The sequence below is a fragment of the Zosterops lateralis genome, assembly GCF_965231275.1.
Source record: "Zosterops lateralis genome assembly, chromosome: Z".
Taxonomy (NCBI): domain Eukaryota; kingdom Metazoa; phylum Chordata; class Aves; order Passeriformes; family Zosteropidae; genus Zosterops; species Zosterops lateralis.
In genome coordinates, this window is record NC_139800.1 from 34,895,056 (window position 1) to 34,913,627 (window position 18,572).

The 18,572-nt window shown below is 38.0% G+C and overlaps 1 protein-coding gene across 1 annotated transcript; it reads right to left on the reverse strand.

The window, feature by feature from the left end:
- Positions 1-9,332: 9,332 nt before the first annotated feature.
- RFK (riboflavin kinase) lies at positions 9,333-15,982 on the reverse strand. The gene is made up of 4 exons (XM_083883389.1): positions 15,825-15,982; positions 14,128-14,279; positions 12,568-12,670; positions 9,333-12,035 (listed from the first exon to the last, which is right to left on the reverse strand). The coding sequence occupies exons 1-4, from the start codon at positions 15,904-15,906 to the stop codon at positions 11,905-11,907; spliced, it is 468 nt and encodes a 155-aa protein (XP_083739515.1). The 5' UTR covers positions 15,907-15,982; the 3' UTR covers positions 9,333-11,904.
- Between the last annotated feature and the right edge of the window lie 2,590 nt (positions 15,983-18,572).

Sequence of the window (18,572 nt, forward strand, 5' to 3'; positions counted from 1 at the left end):
TTACAAGGCTCTCCAAGTTTACAACTCAATCCTATGAATGGCTACTCCTTTCTGGAAGATGACACTTCTTTAATATTAAATTTCTAGATCAAAGGTTCCACAAAGCAGAATGCAGATATGCCTGCTAGTCTCCTACATTACTCTATTTTGAGCCAAGACACAGATGTAAATTTTCATATTTGACATCTATTTAAAAATTTTATTGGAATACTATTCTCTGCATAGTATAATAAGAATTTTGTTATATATTTACCATGTACTGTATAACGCTAAATTTAACTAAATAGCTGACACTTCAAAAATTATGATTTAAAAAAACCCACAAACCACCAACAATCTTTTACATCTAAAATGCTTTATTTAAAACAAGTTTTTCCTTTTCCCCCCAAAATTTGAAGTATTTCACTTCCCTGGTGCTTATGCTACTAAAAAAGCATTGTAATTCCCTAAGGTATATTAGTCAGGTCCAGAATTAATGCAAACATACATACACATAATACTGTATTGTATAGATATTAAATGGAATAGTGTCTCAAAGTTATAATATCAAAATGACTTTTTTTTTTTTAACACTGACAAAGCACTTCAGTATTTGGTGTATGTTTCTTTGCCACAGTAAGATGTTACAAGGAAATTTTTCAGTTTTATCTAATCGTATTTTTTAAAAAAACTTCACTCTGAATTTCACCAGAGAAAAATTAAACTCCTTTATATTTCCTCATTGGGTCATATCATACTCCAAGGAATCAAAATGTTTTGAATGGAATTTGAGCATAAGAATTACAGCACAAGAAATAATTCATAGCACTGTGGTATGAGTTAATGAGTTCTACATCAAGAATAAATCCGATTCCAACTAATGGCATGTAACAAGAAGCCAATTAATGGATACATTTCTTGTTATATTTTGGGGGTTCATTTACTTAAAAAAACAAATACCACTACATTTAAAACATAATAGGTTTTAGAGACCTTTTTAAAGTTAACCTTTAGAACCACCTTATAAAGATTTCTTCACCATATGAACTTGCCACTTGCAAGTATGTGTTATGTTAGCAATTTTAATCTCATAATAGCACAGAATTTTCCCCAGACTTCTTGTCTTACTCAGTGCATGTGGCTACTTTAACTTGTTAACGGTTCAGTAGCCTGTGTTGCACTTATTGACCCATGCATGCAGGTAACTTCATCTTCACTGATGATAGTAAGTACTTTACATAAAGTAAAATCATTCATTTATTTTTAAGAAAGATTTAATTTAATTTAATTTAATTTCATTTCTTTCAAATCCCATGCTACTTACTTTAAAAATATTAATAAATATGCATACATCTGCATTGGATAAAAGCCCTGAATGTATACAGAACAAAAGTACTGAAGGTGAATTTATCCAATCTCTTAACTATAGGGGCTAGACCAGCTACCTAAACTGAGGCATCTTAGTACCTCTTGGGATGCAGGAGATGGGCAAACATGACTCAAAAGCCAGTACCTTCTGCATAGGTACCTGTAGTTAGGTACGCATTTATGCGCAAGGAATGTTGAATAGCACTAGACCCAGTCACGGGCAATCGATTCAAACCAAAGGTAAAGACAGTAAGTTTAGTGGATGTGATCTTTTCCCAAGGACTCTAGACTTGATCAACATGTGAATTTTCTTATGTATTTCCTTGAAATACATCACAGGAGGCATGCATTCTTCAGACTGCTGTTAAAGCCTGACATGTTACTGAGAAACTGATTCAAACAACCTAAATAAAGTCCTTAGTAGGTGCAGTCTTCAAGGAAAAAGATATAAAAATGCATCAAATTTTATGTGCCACGTTTGAAAGACGTCACTATATATACACACACACTTATACAGATATCTGTTTTCTTGGGTGCTGCAAGCAGTTTTTCACGCTGGACTTCTAATTATAAGACCCCAGAGTAATTTCTCTGCATTTACCATGCCAGTGACTCATATGGTGATATAAAGCCAAAGGATTTATTTCCGTGTTGTTTTTCTTTGTTTTGTACTTCTGGGTGAGTTAAACCCTACCCACAAGGAAAACAGTGGCATTTATTAAGTGTTTGTCTAACAAGAAAATACTTTTAGAGAGAAAAAAAGAAACTCTTGCCTTGCTACCCTTGTTGGCTGCATTGTGCTTTTTTATGTAAGGGCCACTTATGAACTGAGCTCTTAAGAAGAAGAAATGTTGGGGATACTGGTATTTTTTGTTTTTATTTCCCACTGCACAGTTCAGTTTTATATATTTTAGTAGGAACACTTAAAAGAGATCAAAAGAAAAGTTTTGCTGAGAGTGTCACAGGAGGGGGAACTTCCATTTGTTGGTTATGGGAGATAAGTAAAGAATTGCCCTTTGGCTTCCTGAAAATTTTAGCCTTGAAACGCATTTTGAAAGAGATCTGTATATAGAAAAATATAAAACTGTTTATGTATGAACACTGAATTTATTTTAAAATATACTTTTTAGAGAGATGAATACTACTGAATACTGGAAATTATCAGTAAGGCAAAATTAACACATAGTCCTCGTACCTGGTTAAATGCATCTCAGAAAGAAATAATATTTCTTTCAGAATGGACAATTCTAGAAAATTACTACTTTCTCACATTTAAAAATAAGTTATAAGACTTCTACTAGGAAACAATTTAGACTGCCATAACTTTACTTTTGAATTATTAATTTATAATTTGCTAAGTTACAAAGCATACTACATCCCAGGAAGCTAAATAACATCACAAAACAATCAGTCTGTTTTTCTCATTTTCTAACAAAATAATTCTGAATTTTATGACTTGGATGTTTACTTAAAATAAGGAACCCATAAAATATACATCTATGTGAGATTAACAGTAGGCAATTTTTAAGAATGCTTTGATGTATAGGTTATTGGACATCATTAAAACTATTTTAATGAGCTTCAAAAAATGTAAGCATTTCAATTATTTCTACTACATGAAAAATAGACACGTAAAGAATCATGATCTAAAATGCTCACTGAAGTGCTTGAAAGTGTGACAGGTCATGTGCATGTAGCTGACCACTCTAGAAGGACTTATTTCAGTTTTTCTTGGTCCATATTTGTCACCAGTTGTGGAGATATTCCTCTTAGAGCAGAAATATTTTTCTTCCTCTTTTGGATTTGAATGAATGCTACGTGCAAATCACCTGTTGAAGGTAAATGGGCCTCTCTCAAAGTCACTAAGTTTTATTTTCACTACAACTTGGAGAAAAACAAAACATACTACAAATTCTTGTGTTGGTGAATAGAAGTGCCCAGTGATTCTGTCTCCTTGCTATTCTAGCATGTATGTAGGTCAAACTCAACTGTGTTTCTACAGTTTTGAACAAAAACTAAACCTTCTCATTTCAAACTTAACAACAAAATGGAAAAATTGATTGTGTGTGGTTTAGTTGTTTTTCTATTTTTAAAATTCAAATCACAGAACAGTATCACGTAACAGCTTAGAAACTTCACAGAATTAACTACAGCTCCTTAGTTCCACTCTTCACTATCTTAATTGCATTCTATTTAATGCAGTAGGTGGCCAGAGTGAGTGAGTGAGTGAAAGAACGAGTGAGTTTGGGCTGTAGTTTCTTATACTATTTTTGGCTAACAGTGGATCTTCAGAAGACTTTCCAGGTTGCTTCCATTTTTCTGACTTACAGTCAGGCAATCAAGATTATTTTAGCAGCAGAACTGATGAACTGATGAACTGTATTGTACCTCTGGTTCCTTCCTGTAACAGTCAGGAAGTATTTTCTAACCTTTATTGTTGCTTCGCACACTCAGTCATTCACTCGTGTCCTGTATCTAATTCTGAATCATATTACTGTTCTGCTGTACAGAGTCTAAAAATTAGCAGATGTTCCTTGTTGGTAGGGGAACCAACATTCATTCATAGAACAGATGGGTAAAAGCCATAAAGCAGCAGTACACATTTGAAGCACTTTTATGAGTGAATGAATAACCTTGTGATCCTAGCAGAAAAGGTAAAAAAAATCTCATAAAATCTGGCTCTGCAGAAGATGCCAAATGTGGCAAGTCCCAGCTTTAAAAAAAGCACTGCTGTAGGCACATGAAAGCAGAAATGTTTACCCAAAACACAGAAGCACAACCATGCTATTATTTTCCTCCATGTGATTCCCTTTTCTGAGTTCTGAGTTCTGTCTCAAATTCCACCTGTGCCTGCAGGTGGAATACCTGGAATAGCTGTAATTTGGACAAATGTCTCCAGCCACTTGGAACCAACTTTCACTTAGGAGGCTTCAAAGAAAAACTGCTGCAGCAGAAAGAGGCGAGGATTTCCTTTGCTATGGATCTCTTCTTAGCTTGTGCTGTAGTACAATATCAGGATATGACAGATCTGCATCTTTTTTTTCTGGTATGAAATTGGACTCATCCTCTAAGACATATTCCTGCACAGAGAAAAAAAACTCAAAACAACAAAACAAATAATTCCATTATTTAAAATACACATATCTATGAACAGACCATGATATATCCCAGCAGGGTCCAGAAAAAATTCATAGCTGAGAAAACAGTACTGATTGAAGGTATGTTTCAAAGGATAGAAGATTAGTATAGGAAGGATAGGCAGATCTGGGGACTGAGAATTTAATTTTTCCAGTTCAGAATTGCACTAAATTAGACTAGCTATGTTTCCTTGTCACCCATTTTGAATGTTTTCATAGAGGTATCTGAAAAAAAAAAAGAAGGTCTAAAAAAATAATGTATTCGTAGTGCCGCCAGACCAAGCCACCTACATCTTGCAGTAATGAGATCTCTGTGACTATTTGGAAGGGTGTTACTGTCTTCCCATTAATAAATTCTGCAGCAATTTTCAGGTTTGCAATTTTCAGGTTTTGTACCTATGGTTTCCAACAACTATGAAGAGTTTTAGTGCTGGAATAGACTGAACGGGGAGAGCACAACAGTAGCTTCTTAAATTAATCAAACCTTAGCTTGAGAAATGGCACGGTGCGATAAGTTTCTTGGTTTCCAGAAATAGAGGACATGAGCTAGATGTATGACAAAGTAGTCAATGTTCTGATAGTCACAAGATTCAATGTGACACTAAGGCAGAGCCTGGCCTGAATGGGATTCTAAAAGAGAAGGTGTTTAGGTGAAAGAAAACCATAAAGAAACGTCCAAAGAAACAAACACCAAGAAAGCACATTATTTTGATAAAACTAGTTCAGTAGGTCTGAATTAGTACATTTTTGTCTTTAAAATCCAAACAAGTATAACAATAATAAAATGGAGTGCTTTATCTGGAGTAAATACTCCATTTATAGAATATGGTTAGTTTACAGTAGCCTCTGATCCATGATTGCATAAAAGTTTCAGATTCACACATCATATACATGGGACTTTTACACATTTCACTTACAACCAGAAGAGCTACAGGCAATTTTTTAAACAGAGACTTACAGGATACTCAAGTAAAGCATGGTAGTAGACATTCAAGCAGAAAAAAGTGCAGCAAAATAGCTCAACAACAAGACATGAGTTAGCATTTGTCTTTACATGAGACTTTGTTTTCATGCAAGGGCCAACGAATGACAGACTGGAACAGGAGAGATGAAGTCTCCAAACTGGCAGTCTTCCCATGAAGTCAAGAAGTTTTGTTATTAATTAACTAGTTCTCCTGCAGCATTATGCAACAACCTGTTGTACTTTCCTGAGTAAAATTTTAACTGACAAGTTAAAGATCTTTATATGACTAAACCCAGTCATTTGCTGTTTTCATTTAGCAGTAGTTCAAAGGCCAAGGAGAAACATTTTACATTTTCAGGCAATCAGAGAGAATGGCCCTATGAAAGTAATTGGTTAAGGCTATGAAGAGTTTTTCACAATAAATGTCTGCCTCAATTTATTTCCTTAAACAAAGACTAAAAGCCAATGAAGCATATCAAATAGAAGTATTAAACATTTAGCCTAGCTTAAGAGAGTTATATCCCTCCTGAACTCCTTTGCCATGCTCACTGCTTCTTTCAGACCCTCAATTATGCAGCACAGGCTGCGACACCTGACACTTTGCTGGTGTCTACAGGGGCTCAGCGCTATGGCCTGGGTTTCATGTCTCACATTTGCCCTGACAGTCTGCAGCTTTTTTCTGTTATGTGCATTATTTGAAGAACCCCCTGTCTCTGAGACCCCTCTTCAGGGCAGATGAAAGAACGATGATAATAAGGAAAAAGAAAAAAGGCAAAAGTCCATCATAGTCCTTGCAGTTCATTAAGAGCTTTTTCACAAATTTCAAAACACCCACAAAATCTGCTTTGTGGGTACACAGAGTTTCAAGACCAAGCTTAGGAATCTTTTTTTTTTTTTTTTTTTAATACTGACCTTTTCCTGCTGGCGATTTCACTTGTGATTCTTTTTGAAGACAAACAAAAGTGCTCAGTGTGTATTTGAAGGGAAGTTAAATGACTTTTTTGTGTTGTGATATTGCCTTAACAGTTTTTTCTAGCAAAGACAGTATTTGGGTGTGTACCTTGTGCACACAGATAGTTTATTGGGTGAAATGTACAACTCAGGCTGTTTTGCAGATGAATACAAAGTCCAGGAGATACCAGGATAAGAGGTGACCATTTGGAGGCATTTTCCCCTGTCATTTGTAACACTGAGCTTTTAACTATGGAACACAATTTGAACAATAGAGAATATTCCTGCAAGGATAGGTTATCTTTTAATATTCTTACTTTTGTTCTACTCTTGTGTCCAGCTAACATGTCACTGTACACTGAAGAAGGCTGCTGCCCACCTAGCTGTGGGGACTTCAAACTGGTAGACAGCCCAGGTTGCTTTGACTGTAGTAAAAATCCCAAGGTATAACCCTGATGAAGAGCAGCACTGGCATTTAAAGGCTTTATGACTGACTAGTCTGATAGTTAAAAATGAAAAGCAGAAAAAAGCAGAAGCAGGATGCTGAGCTGAAGGCACACAACATAATGTCTCTGCTCTATCACCACAATAGGACGGGCTTACTTGCAACTGATTTGCAACATGTCATCTTTTCTCCTACATTTTTTAAAACACCCCCGCTTTTCATGAAACAGTTGACTAGAAAGTACCTATTTCAATGGACAGCAGTTGGTATCATCACTCCAAAATCACCTCATCGGCTTTGAAACAGCATCTCGCATATAGATTTGTGGAGTGAAAAAAATGTGATTAAACCAAATGGATACAATTAGGAAAAGCCAGTTCAGGCCACACAACCAGTCTTCAATTTTTTCTAGATACTTAAGTTAAAAATGTTTCTAGCCTAAGGCTAGAAGTAAGTTGTATTTGTGTTCCTGCTAGCTTCTCTGCTCCTGACTATTCTTAATCTAATTAAAAAACCTATAGCTGCCCTAACAACCCCCTTTTCTTTAGCCTTATACCATCACAGCTACGAGAGTAAACTGTGGTATTGGAAAAGAATGACAATACCTCCAAAAACAGTACTCCAACCTACACTTCTTACCAGGTCATTTAAAACAAAGGCTCATCCTACTTGACCTCACATAATTTCAGTTTTTTAAAATGCAGTTACCAGATGACTGTGTACTATAATCTGTTCTATCACCAGAGAGGAAAATCCAAGCCCCTTACTTTCTCACCAGCTGATTTGGCTTTTCCTTTTACTTGCAACCATTACATGCATCTGGATGATAAAACAAGGCAAAGCCACAGTTGTTAATGGAGGAGGGTACAAGAGGCTATAAATCAACCCAAAGCTTTTCCTTCCCACATAAGCAACTACTACAAGAATATCTGGTGATTGAGACTGGAGATGATGATACAGCATATATGGGATAGGATGGCAACAGTTTAATACATATTTAAAAATGGGACTTCCAAGCACAAGGAACATGAGCGGGAATAGGAGGGAAGTCAGTGTTTCAGAGAAATTCTTACTGCTTCATGGATTTTCTATGCTGCCTTTCTTACAGAATTACTGTGCTCTATTTAACACTTTCCTACCATGCTGAGCTCTAGATTTCAGACCACAAAGATCATGACAAAGGCATGGTTTCTACAAGCATTTTTTTTCTAAAGCTTTACTTGACTATTTTGTAGGTTTCCAGATGCACACTGTTTTAGGAGAATGTATTACCACGCTTTAGAGAGCGAATCCTTTGCCAATATGTATGTGAGTCCTTTGTAACTATTACAACCACCCGCTCCAAGTGTGCCCTTGCACTTCTACCAAGAACCATGCCAATCACTACCAAACACACAAACAAGATCTATCTAACGTCACTGGGATGGGTGCCAGTAGTTTACTACAATAGAATTATAGTTGGAAAGCAATTCATAATACAGTAGCTCTTGTACCCAGATTTTTTGGCGTCATCTGGTGCATCTGTGTTCCTCAAAGCTGCTGGTTTTTTGTCATAATCTTGCAGTATGTTTCCCAATATAACTGCATTTATGACATGACTTCTTACAAGTACCTCCACAGTATTCCTCATTTGTAAGAAAAAAATCAGAAATATTCTATAGATCATCAACACCTAATTAATCTAATTCCAGTTGTTTAAATAGTGTATCATCACAAACAGAGAGTCTGAATTTATTGCAAAGTGAAATACAGTCCTGAAGTACACTGGCAAAAAAGACTTCTTCCATCTTCTTTACAATCTTCTTGGGCTACAGAGAACTGAAATAAACAGAGAGCATTTACAACAAAAATTTTCCACTTATCTTTTAAAGTGGTTCAGCACTTTCAAACTATGCCAAAGGGAATAAATAGCACTCAGTAGAACACAATTTAAAGCGACACTTAAAGTGTCCCTTAAAGCACACTTAAAGGGACACGACAAAGCAATTTTTTAGCATTGCTGGATACATAATACTACAGAAGAGGATGTTCTTTATAGCCCCTTGCTGTGAAGAACTAAGTCTTTACATAAAAGTGCATGAAAGTGCTGTTACTCGTTGTCAGTACGGTCAGATGGCTAAGAGCTGAGCCTTAAAATAATTCCTCCACATTTTTGATAGTAAACAGCTTTAGAGCTGTTAATCACTTGAGACTTATTTTTACAAAGGAATTAATTGTGAGAAGGACTAATTTTAAAGCCATATTTCTTAAGTGGATTTTTTTGTTTTAGATACTCCTAAAGACCTCATGATTACCCTGTAACCTTGACAGAGTTCTGTGGAACTCACCTGGGATTTAATCATTGCACCTTTAGTCACAAAGAGGAATCCAAAATCATGTGAAGATTAAGAAGTTCAAAATAAGGCAGTCACCCCCATAAAGCTTTGCCTAAAACTGCGACAACTAACATTGCTAGGAGTGGTAAAGGAAAAGAAACCCAAGACAAGGATAACTTTGTCAATTACAGTTCCTTTAGTAATGGTACAGTGCAACAACATCAACCAAAATACAGCTACTTGTACATAATACAAAAATATAAGCCTTCATAAAGTTTACACTGTGATAGGAATTAATTATGTATTGAGCCTAAAGAGTGACACATAACATTTTATCTTAAATAACATGGTCAGGTACACTCAGCCAAATAGATGTACACTGCCCTTGAAGACAAACACAGAAAGAGCAGTTTCTTAGTTCAGTGTATCCATATATCATACTTCAGCTACTTCAGGATTTGAGAGCAAACTTAAGTCTTTCAAGTTTTCCCTTTGCTATTGTTCTCTATCCATTGCACAACAGTTCTATAACCAAATGGTGAATTGAATTTTTGATAGCGGCATTTATTAAGGCACCATAGTTTCCACAACAGACCCAAGACATTACTGGCAACAATCAATTTTAAAGGCAGCTATGAGTGTTTAGCTACAGTACCATGATGAACAACAATCTATTGTTAACAACATACTCTGTTGACTAGTTTGGCTTCTGTTTATTCTCTAAAAGGAGTAGTAAAATAGACGATTTTAACATTGCTACAATCTGAAGAATGCATAAACTCTTAGCAAAAAAAAGTTCTCCTTTTATCTCTCTTTTTTAAAATTCCTTTTTTAAAATTAATTAAAATCATCAATCTTGCGAAACAATTCTTCTGCGGACTTTTTAGAAACACAGTTTCCAACACGTTATACAGTAAAAAGCTCACTAAATTGCTTCTCTTCTCCTTTAAAAGAAAGTATATTGTCCCATGTCCCTCTCTCCCAAATGTACTGTATCTGGTGAACAATTCATTTAACCAAAATCAAGTTTTCTACTGAAGTCCTAAAGAGCAAACATAAGCCCTTGATTTCCTCAAGACCTCTCCCCTAATAACAGCCCATGATACTGGCTATAATTCAAAGGAATTTGAAGTGAAACTATCATCTTGACAGCACCCGCCACAAAGACTCAAGCAGCTACCTTACTAAAACTCTCTAAAGTTGTAGAGTGAAAAGTAGGATTAAAATAGGATAGGACAGGGAGTAAATTCATCAAATTTCAGTACAGAAATTGTGCATTCCATACTGAACATCATAGTTCAGACAAAGAGTCACAACTGAGACATATTTAAAGAAGCACTTTGAATTTCAGAATATGTCCCAGATATATTCTCAGAGCTGACATATTCTCATCACACAGGGTGATGTAAAAAAGTTACGAATGTGACAGTCACTGTAGCTAACCTGTTTCCATTCATCAAGGGATTGAAAAATTTATCAGAGGAAAAGAAGAGCAGATACAGAATTATAAATTAAATACTTCACAAAGTATTTTTCAAATTACCATCAACTCTCACAGTACTCCTTCCACTTACCTATCACAGAATAGTTAGGGTTGTAAGAGACCTTCAGAGATCATCTAGTCCAACCCTCACTTGTATCCCCACATTTCAGAGTAAGACTGTCAGCAACTATTTGTAAAAAATAATTAACATTCACTACAGTGTTGATATATTATGCAATAAATCCCCAAAGGCTTTCATTTGTGTATTCATCTATTTGGTCTGCCAAAACCTGGGCTCTTACCTGCACTTAGTGCAGAGTGTTGATGAGATTTTTCTGTGCCTTACTATAATATCAACCTTGAAGTCAGACATTTTATTGCCAGTGCAGTGAATAACCTCAAGATTTTCCTATGAAAAATACCAGCAGCACATACAATGCAAATTTGTGTCTCACTACCTTTTCCCTTACTGTGCAATGAGCAGAAGTCTTGTTATATTGTTTCTGCATCTTTTGCACCTGAACCTTCAAGTTTATCAGCTTTCACGCTTTTATTAATTTTCTGAAATTAAGTGAAACACCTTCAGAATTAAACTACACTTAAATCATGTGTTATCATATGTTCAAATGTGAAGAAGTATAGCTCAGATTCTAGCAACACAATGAGCAACAGCAATTTCTTCCATGTCAAATAAACTTAAAATAAATAATTTCAATTAAAATAACAGCTTCAACCACAACAGCTGTGTAGCATATTAAAAACAAGAACTATAGAGAATTAATCCTGCTATTGTTATCCAATCATATCTAACCATAGGAATTCTCTGAGTCAATCAATATCAACATTTTCTAAGCTAAAACCCAGATCTAAGAATGACATTAAAAAAATGGGAAAAGAAGCTGGAAGAACATTATGTTAAAAACAGGCATGCTTCATTAAATGAGCTAACCACACCTCAGCATTACAATTAACTTTGGTCATGCTCTGAATGTGCTCAGATCTCTAAACACCTGGTAACTTTAGGATACATAGTTTATCTATAGTGATGTAGTACAGCCTTCTAGGTCTTTTGTATGACTGGGCTAATGATGACTTAACCAAAGAAAACTGAAATAATCTTGTATGGTTGGTTCTGATCTAAAGTCACCTAACAGACATATGACATAAAAGGGTCTATGACAGCAGTGCAAATTCAATCTCAGGGGTGAAAATAAGAAAAAGAAATTAAAAAAAAAAAAAAAAAAAAGGCTGTATGGGTTTTCTCAGCGGTTGTTTACTATTTTGCCTTCTGGCAGATGAAAAAAGTTATCTTCTTTGAGTTTAAGGTGTTCTGGTAGATCTAGCTGTCTTTTTGCTTCTTCAATATCTTCCTGAATTGCTGAAATGAGCGCATCTGAAGAAAGTAAGAACAGGGATATTTAAAAATTGTTTATATTCTGAACAGAGCAACAAGCAAAAAGAAGGCACAAAATATCAAACAACAATCACAGAACTAGAATATAACTATGAGGCTGAAAGGCAGAATTCTCCCCTTTTAAAATGTCTTTTTTTAAAGAAGATGCATGCTAAAGATACATTTTTACTCATTATCAGCACTATCGTCTTCGTTTGCCAAAAGACACATTAACAGTTCTGTTTCAATACTAACAAAACTGCATTGTAAGAAGAAATTAGTACATTTGGCTTTAATGACAAGCCCATGATTTTAGCATTACTCCTCAGACAAGTGAAAGAAAAGTGAAGGTTTTAGTGTGATATGAAAATGTGAGTGTGTTTTTTGTTTTTAAATTACGAAAACATTTTACTGAAATTTCAAAGGTTAACCAATAAAACATCTCATGATGGAAGGAGGTGTAGTAAAAACACAAAACTTGCATGAGTAAGGCAAAAAAGAAACTAGTTTGAGGGAGACCTCCAATACTCACCTAAGGAATCAAAGTTTTTTTCCGGTCGAATGTATCCAGTTATGACTATACTAAGAATTTCTCCATAAAAGTCTTCTTTGAAGGTGTGGATAATGTGTGTTTCCTAAAGGAAGAGAAGTAAGCGGACAATTATTTTGAACTCAAGAGTTTATTTCCCCCTCTGTAACCATTTAGGCCTAATACCCAACATTCAAATTCTCAACAGATGAAAAATAAAATGTACATTTAGTATAGCACGTAAAATCCAAAAATTAAAAGGCCATGGCTTTAGTTTGTATTATGAAGTAGAATTGCACTCTGCATGGAATTAAAAAAACTTACTCCCTTGAAAGGTGCATAAAGAGAAAAAGAGAGAAAAAAAGAGAAAAAACAAGCACACAAATCAACCAAGCAACCAACCAACCAATACCAAAAAAACTAGCAAAAAAAACCCTCCCACCAAACCAAAAAGCCCCCAAACCAAACAAAAATACCCAATTAACAAACCAATTAAAAAAACCCCAAACCCCACACCCTTATACATCAGGAGAAATGCTTCAAAACTTCTCAGAGGTAGGATTTCCAAGGCAGAAAATGTTAATATCTCATCAGTAAGTGGATACATTCAAATAACTATGAAGATTTTGATAGGAGTTGCCTCAAGGAGAGCTTTTACAACTATCTCCTAAGGGAACTGAATAAGAAAATTTAAGAGCAAGTCCAGACTAAGACACGGTTTCACCTGACACTCAAAACTATTTTCATGCACAGCTTCAGCTCCAAAATAGGCCAACCCACAGCATCTACCAGCACAGCTATCATTTGAGAAGCTTTTAACTACTTGCTCAGAAAAGTTATTGGCAAAAAAAAAAAATTAAGTATGTATTTGTCTAAGACAAACAGAAGTAGAGATTCATGTACAAATAAAATTGTTTTCAACAAATAAAAGGCAGCTCTGCAAGACTCAGGAAAGCACCAGCACCTGACAGCAAAAAGCCCCACAGCTGTCACAGTTCAGGATTTTAATTTTTCCATCCTCACACCCTTACATGTCTTCAAATATTTATTCTGTACATTACACATTACACACAGCATCTCATGTACGGATTTCATAATTTAAGAGAAGAATTAATTAAAATATAATTACAAATTATATAAGCTGCCCCAACCTCTCCTATCTGAAATGCAGATACATTGCAGTGAACAGACTATTACTATGTTCCAGCTTATGCTAGGGCTCTCATAACCAGTAAATTCAATGCATTACAATGCATAAACCAAGTTTATGCTCAATTTGCGATCAGCAAGTCAAGCCACCATCATTTTAAGTAATGTTGTATTTTAATTTTGGAAGTAGTTCAGAAATGGTGGAACAAAAGAAAGAAAAACTTTCTCAACTTCATCTTCCTACTCTCTAGCTACCAAGAGTATATTCTTTTCCAAATATAAATATTATATAGATAACAAATGCATTTATAATGCACAAATTCCTAGACATCATTCATCAAATTTTGTGTATGTTGTTAAAATTCATCCAGTATTTTATTACAATAAAAATCCCACAAAAAGTAAAATTCTTACCACTGATTTCTTAATGTTCTTATAGAAGGGATTCCATCCTATGCTCAAAACCATTTTATGCACATCTCCATTTCCAACAGAGGCCCATCCATAGTATATACCAGTAGGGATATCAGACGGAAAGCTTTCAACTACTTGTTCAGAAAAGTTAGCTGTAAAAATTGTACAAAGAGTGAGTGACCTCATATAAGTCAACTATGTAACAGGATCTTCAAATACTTAAAAGTAAACTCTGCCTACGTACTATTTACAAACATAAAACTGGTGATGATGATAATAATAATAATGCAACATACCATTGGCAAAGTGTAAAAACAGCTTCATAAAATTCAGTCACTGTGGCAATACTAGAATTATTACATCTCCTACATACACACACACTGTATTGTAGTGTTCTTTCTCTTCTGCAATAATAATTAATAAATACACCATACATACAGCCAGGGCATGTTTCACTATTAGGACAATTACCATAGCTTTACTATGATGAAAAATGAGAGGGGAAAAAATCAACTGCACTATAAAATAGTATCTCAGAACTATTTACCAGTAAAATATGTAGTGATGAAATAAACTATATAGAAGCAAATGTGATAATTGTTTAGTCAATTTTGCACAAGTTCCCTTTCAGAGGCAACTGTGGATTTGAGATTTGCTTTGACAACTACATATTTACAGTAGAATAAAATTTCCTTTTGACTGAATTTAACCTTCTCTCAAAATTATTATCCTACTTCTATTTCCCAGCTGAATAGATCATTTCATGCAAGATACCAAACTGATTTGAAAGAATAGACAGTTACCAAATTTTTATTCAAACCTCACAGACAGTAGCAGCTTTCTTTCCCTGTTCCCTGATACCAACACATTAGTTATAAACAATCAAGAGAAAAATGTGAAATGCTCTCAGGAACAGATGTCAGAAATCCAGCACTACAAGAGCGGTCTTATAAAGTTTCATGTCTGTTAGATGTAACACAATATGACTACTGACTTCAGTGTCTGGCTAAGTAATGTCAAAATTCTCTTGCAATATTCATCTGCCTGTATTTAGACAACTGAAACAGAGACGGGCAATAGGAAAATATATTCTCTGTAGGCCAAACCCATCTGCTGTTTCAAACTCTGCTTTACTCCCCTTGAACTTTCTTCCTTGGAGCGATTCTCAATGCCTATTCCCTTTCTTATTCCTACCGGAGGTTTATGAGATGGGATATTTTCCCACCGCACCGAGAATGTGACACTTATGCACATCCTGTACATTGTCACGATCACTAGATGAGAAAAGGAACAAACATCATGACTCAGGGAAACCTCTTTACAGACCGGGGTGCAGAGAATAGCACGAGGGAAGCTGCAAGACTAAGCAGTGCAGGAGGCAGGGAAAAAAGCGTCAGGAAAGCGCTGGTAGGTAACAAGGCAGGGCGTTCTCGGAAAGCGCAAGTCACGACAATAGCGCAGCTGTGCAGGGCGCCGGGCGGCCGCCGAGGTCAGGCGAGCTTAGTCACACGGCTGCTGCCTGGCAGGAGCACGGCGCGGTCCGCTCCAGGGGCGGGCTGCCGACCCTCGGCCCGTGGTCTCGCCGGCGGGAGCGCTCCCGCGACCCAGCGCGGACCCCCGACCCCACGGCTGGGCCCAGCCCCGTGGACACCCCGCCCGTGTCGTTCCGGGAAGGGGTGCCCTCCGCGCCCGCTCACCGGTGGGGATGCCCAGCTCCTTGGAGCCCCTGCCGAAGCCCTTCACCACCTCCCCGCGGCAGAAGTACGGCAGGTGCCTCATGGCGGCGCACTGAGGCGCCGGCGCCCGGGCCCGCCGCGCCGCTCACCGCCGCCTCCCGCACCGGGCGCTACCAACGGCAGGGGGGGAACCGGGCGGCGCGCTCGGGCCTGCGATCCGCACAACGTCCCGGCGCCTCCTCCCTCCAGAGTGGACGCGCCCGCGCCGCATGCCCAGTGCGCCCTCCCTCGCCGGGGGACGGCGGTCCCGGGCGGGGCGGGGCGGGCCGGGGCTGGATGGCGGTCCCGGCCGGGCCGGGGCGGGGCGGGCCGGGGCTGGATGGCGGGGCGGGGCGGGCCGGGGCGGGCGGGGCTGGATGGCGGTCCCGGGCGGGGCGGGGCGGGCCGGGGCTGGATGGCGGTCCCGGCCGGGCCGGGGCGGGGCGGGCCGGGGCTGGATGGCGGTCCCGGCCGGGCCGGGCCGGGCCGGGCCGGGCCGGGCGGGGCTGGATGCCCGTCTCGGCCGCGGTGGGCGGGCGGTGCTGGCGGGGCGCGGTGCGATTTGCCGGGCGGTGTGTCCCGTCGTCACTGGTCAGGGCCAGCGCCGTGCCCCGCGTTCCTGCCCACGGGTTCGGTCACTCTCGGCTCCCCGAGGGCAGCTGGGTTTTCTTCGATGGAAACCGCAGTGAGAGCTGTGACTGCTGTGCACCGGCTGCCACATCCCGACCCTCTCACCTGGAAAGCTGCCCTTCGCGGCCCGCGCCCACGCGTGGGGATGGGGAATGTCGCTCCCTTGGTAGCCCTGGATTCGCATTTTCGCTCAGAAAAGGCCAAATGCTTCAGTGCACAGCAGATACTCGGAAAAGCAGCGAGAACAGGTCTATTGGTGACATTCTCCAGCGAACTGCAGTTGCTTGCTTAAAACCAAACCAATACTCCAAACAACCAAACCCCAAGAGCAAACCAAACTAAAACCAAACCAAAAACCCAAACCATTTTTACTGACTCTGCTTTACCAACGCGCTCCGTCTCCCCGTCCGCTATTACTGCCGCTAGTGCAGGCATCTCCTCTGGAAAAAAGAGCAAGACAGCAGTGCTCATTCTGTGTGCACTCAAAGGGAAATGAAGAGTACCTGAGCTTTTCTCTTCCTTCACTTCCTGTCTCCAGTTTCTCTTCATGTTGATAGAGCTTATTAATGTATTTAGGTGATTAGCACTCTTTTTTTCTATTGCACTGCCTGATCCAACTTAAATTTGAGATTACATGAGTTCAAAATAGTCTTATTGTGAAATATGTCCATTGTCTTGGTAAATTACAGAACAGCCAGCTCACCAGCAGACGGTCTCTTTGTATCAGTGATGCTATGGGCCATTTGAGTTCTGGGGCCTCACTCAGCTGTGCTGCACATAAGCATATTTGTGTTTAAACATGTAACTGTTATCCAGAAACACCATCCAGAAAGTCCTTGAAGGGAATTGGCACTTTCTTTTCTTTCCCCTCTTCTAGAACACAGTTTCTAATTTCAACAGTTTGAGATAAGTCATAAAAATATTTCAGGACTTACCTTGAATTCGGTTTGCTATTTTTTAATGTGGAAAAGCAATGTAAAAGTCTATGGCTTGTGTTTGTATTTAATCGTATACCATGTAAATAGCTTTTTAACATGGGAATTGTTCTGAGAAACTGGCTTATATATCATATTATAAAGCACTGACTATTCATGGAAGTTATGGACATGAGCTGTTTTATATAAGAAAGCAAAAAAAAAAAATTAAGTGGTTTTGCCTCAAACTTATCCTCTTCTTTCCTTCTTTCATTTCTCTTAATGCCATCCTTTTCATGATCACATTTAAATTCATTACTTCAGTTTGAGTAGCTTTGACTGTCCTAGAGAATGACCATATTTGTAGCTGGAACTTGCAACAGAGCGGTGATAGTATAAGAAGAAAAAGTGTAAGAGAAAGATAAACTAAGTATGCTACTATCAGGTCTATTCTGTTCTGCTGTCTCTGAGTGTGTAGAGAATAATGTTACCAAGAGTGTTTAAAGTGATATTTCGTAATGGAAGTGTGTTGGATATGAAGTCTAAATCCTGAAGTCATTACCTAGTTGCTTAACTAATGACAGACCATTAACTGTTGACAGTGTGACCTCACGGTCGTTAGCATTGCTACTTTATTTTAACTGAAAAGCAAGAAATGAAAACAAACCCCCTCTATTTTCTGGAATGAGTTTCCTCACGATTTCAAGACATAAATATTTGTGTTCTTCCCTCTCCTCCTCATGCTTTTTTTTTTTTTTTAAACAAAACAAAAAAAACCCCCACAAAAACAAACAAACAAAAAAACCCAAAACAACAAAACAACAACAACAAAACAACAACAAAAAAAAAACCCAACCAACCAACCAAACAAAAAAATAATCCATCCTTTCAGAACAGATGTTGTTCTTGTGATATCCACACGATGGCACGCAGTGACTTCTTTTTCAGCGTCTGTAGGTGTGGGCAAAAGGTTTACAATCTCAGTAATTGAGAATACCTTGAGAACTATGTGGTTAAGTAATTTCACAGAAGTCTAACTGACGACTTCTATCTCATTCTCTCAAGCAGTTGTAACATTAATAATTTGCATCAGTAATCATGATTGGCTGCCATGATCCAGCTAAAACATTAGCCATCCTTCATACTATGTCCTCATTTTTTCTTTTGTTTTTAAGTATACTAGTTC

Coding starts and splice junctions, on each gene's coding strand:
- RFK (XM_083883389.1), bottom strand. CDS start 15,906: ATGAGGCACCTGCCGTACTTCTGCCGCGGGGAGGTGGTGAAGGGCTTC. Junction 14,280..15,824: donor GGAGCTGGGCATCCCCACCG/GTGAGCGGGCGC, acceptor CAATTTTTACAG/CTAACTTTTCTGAACAAGTA. Junction 12,036..12,567: donor AAAAAACTTTGATTCCTTAG/GTGAGTATTGGA, acceptor TACTTTCTTCAG/ATGCGCTCATTTCAGCAATT.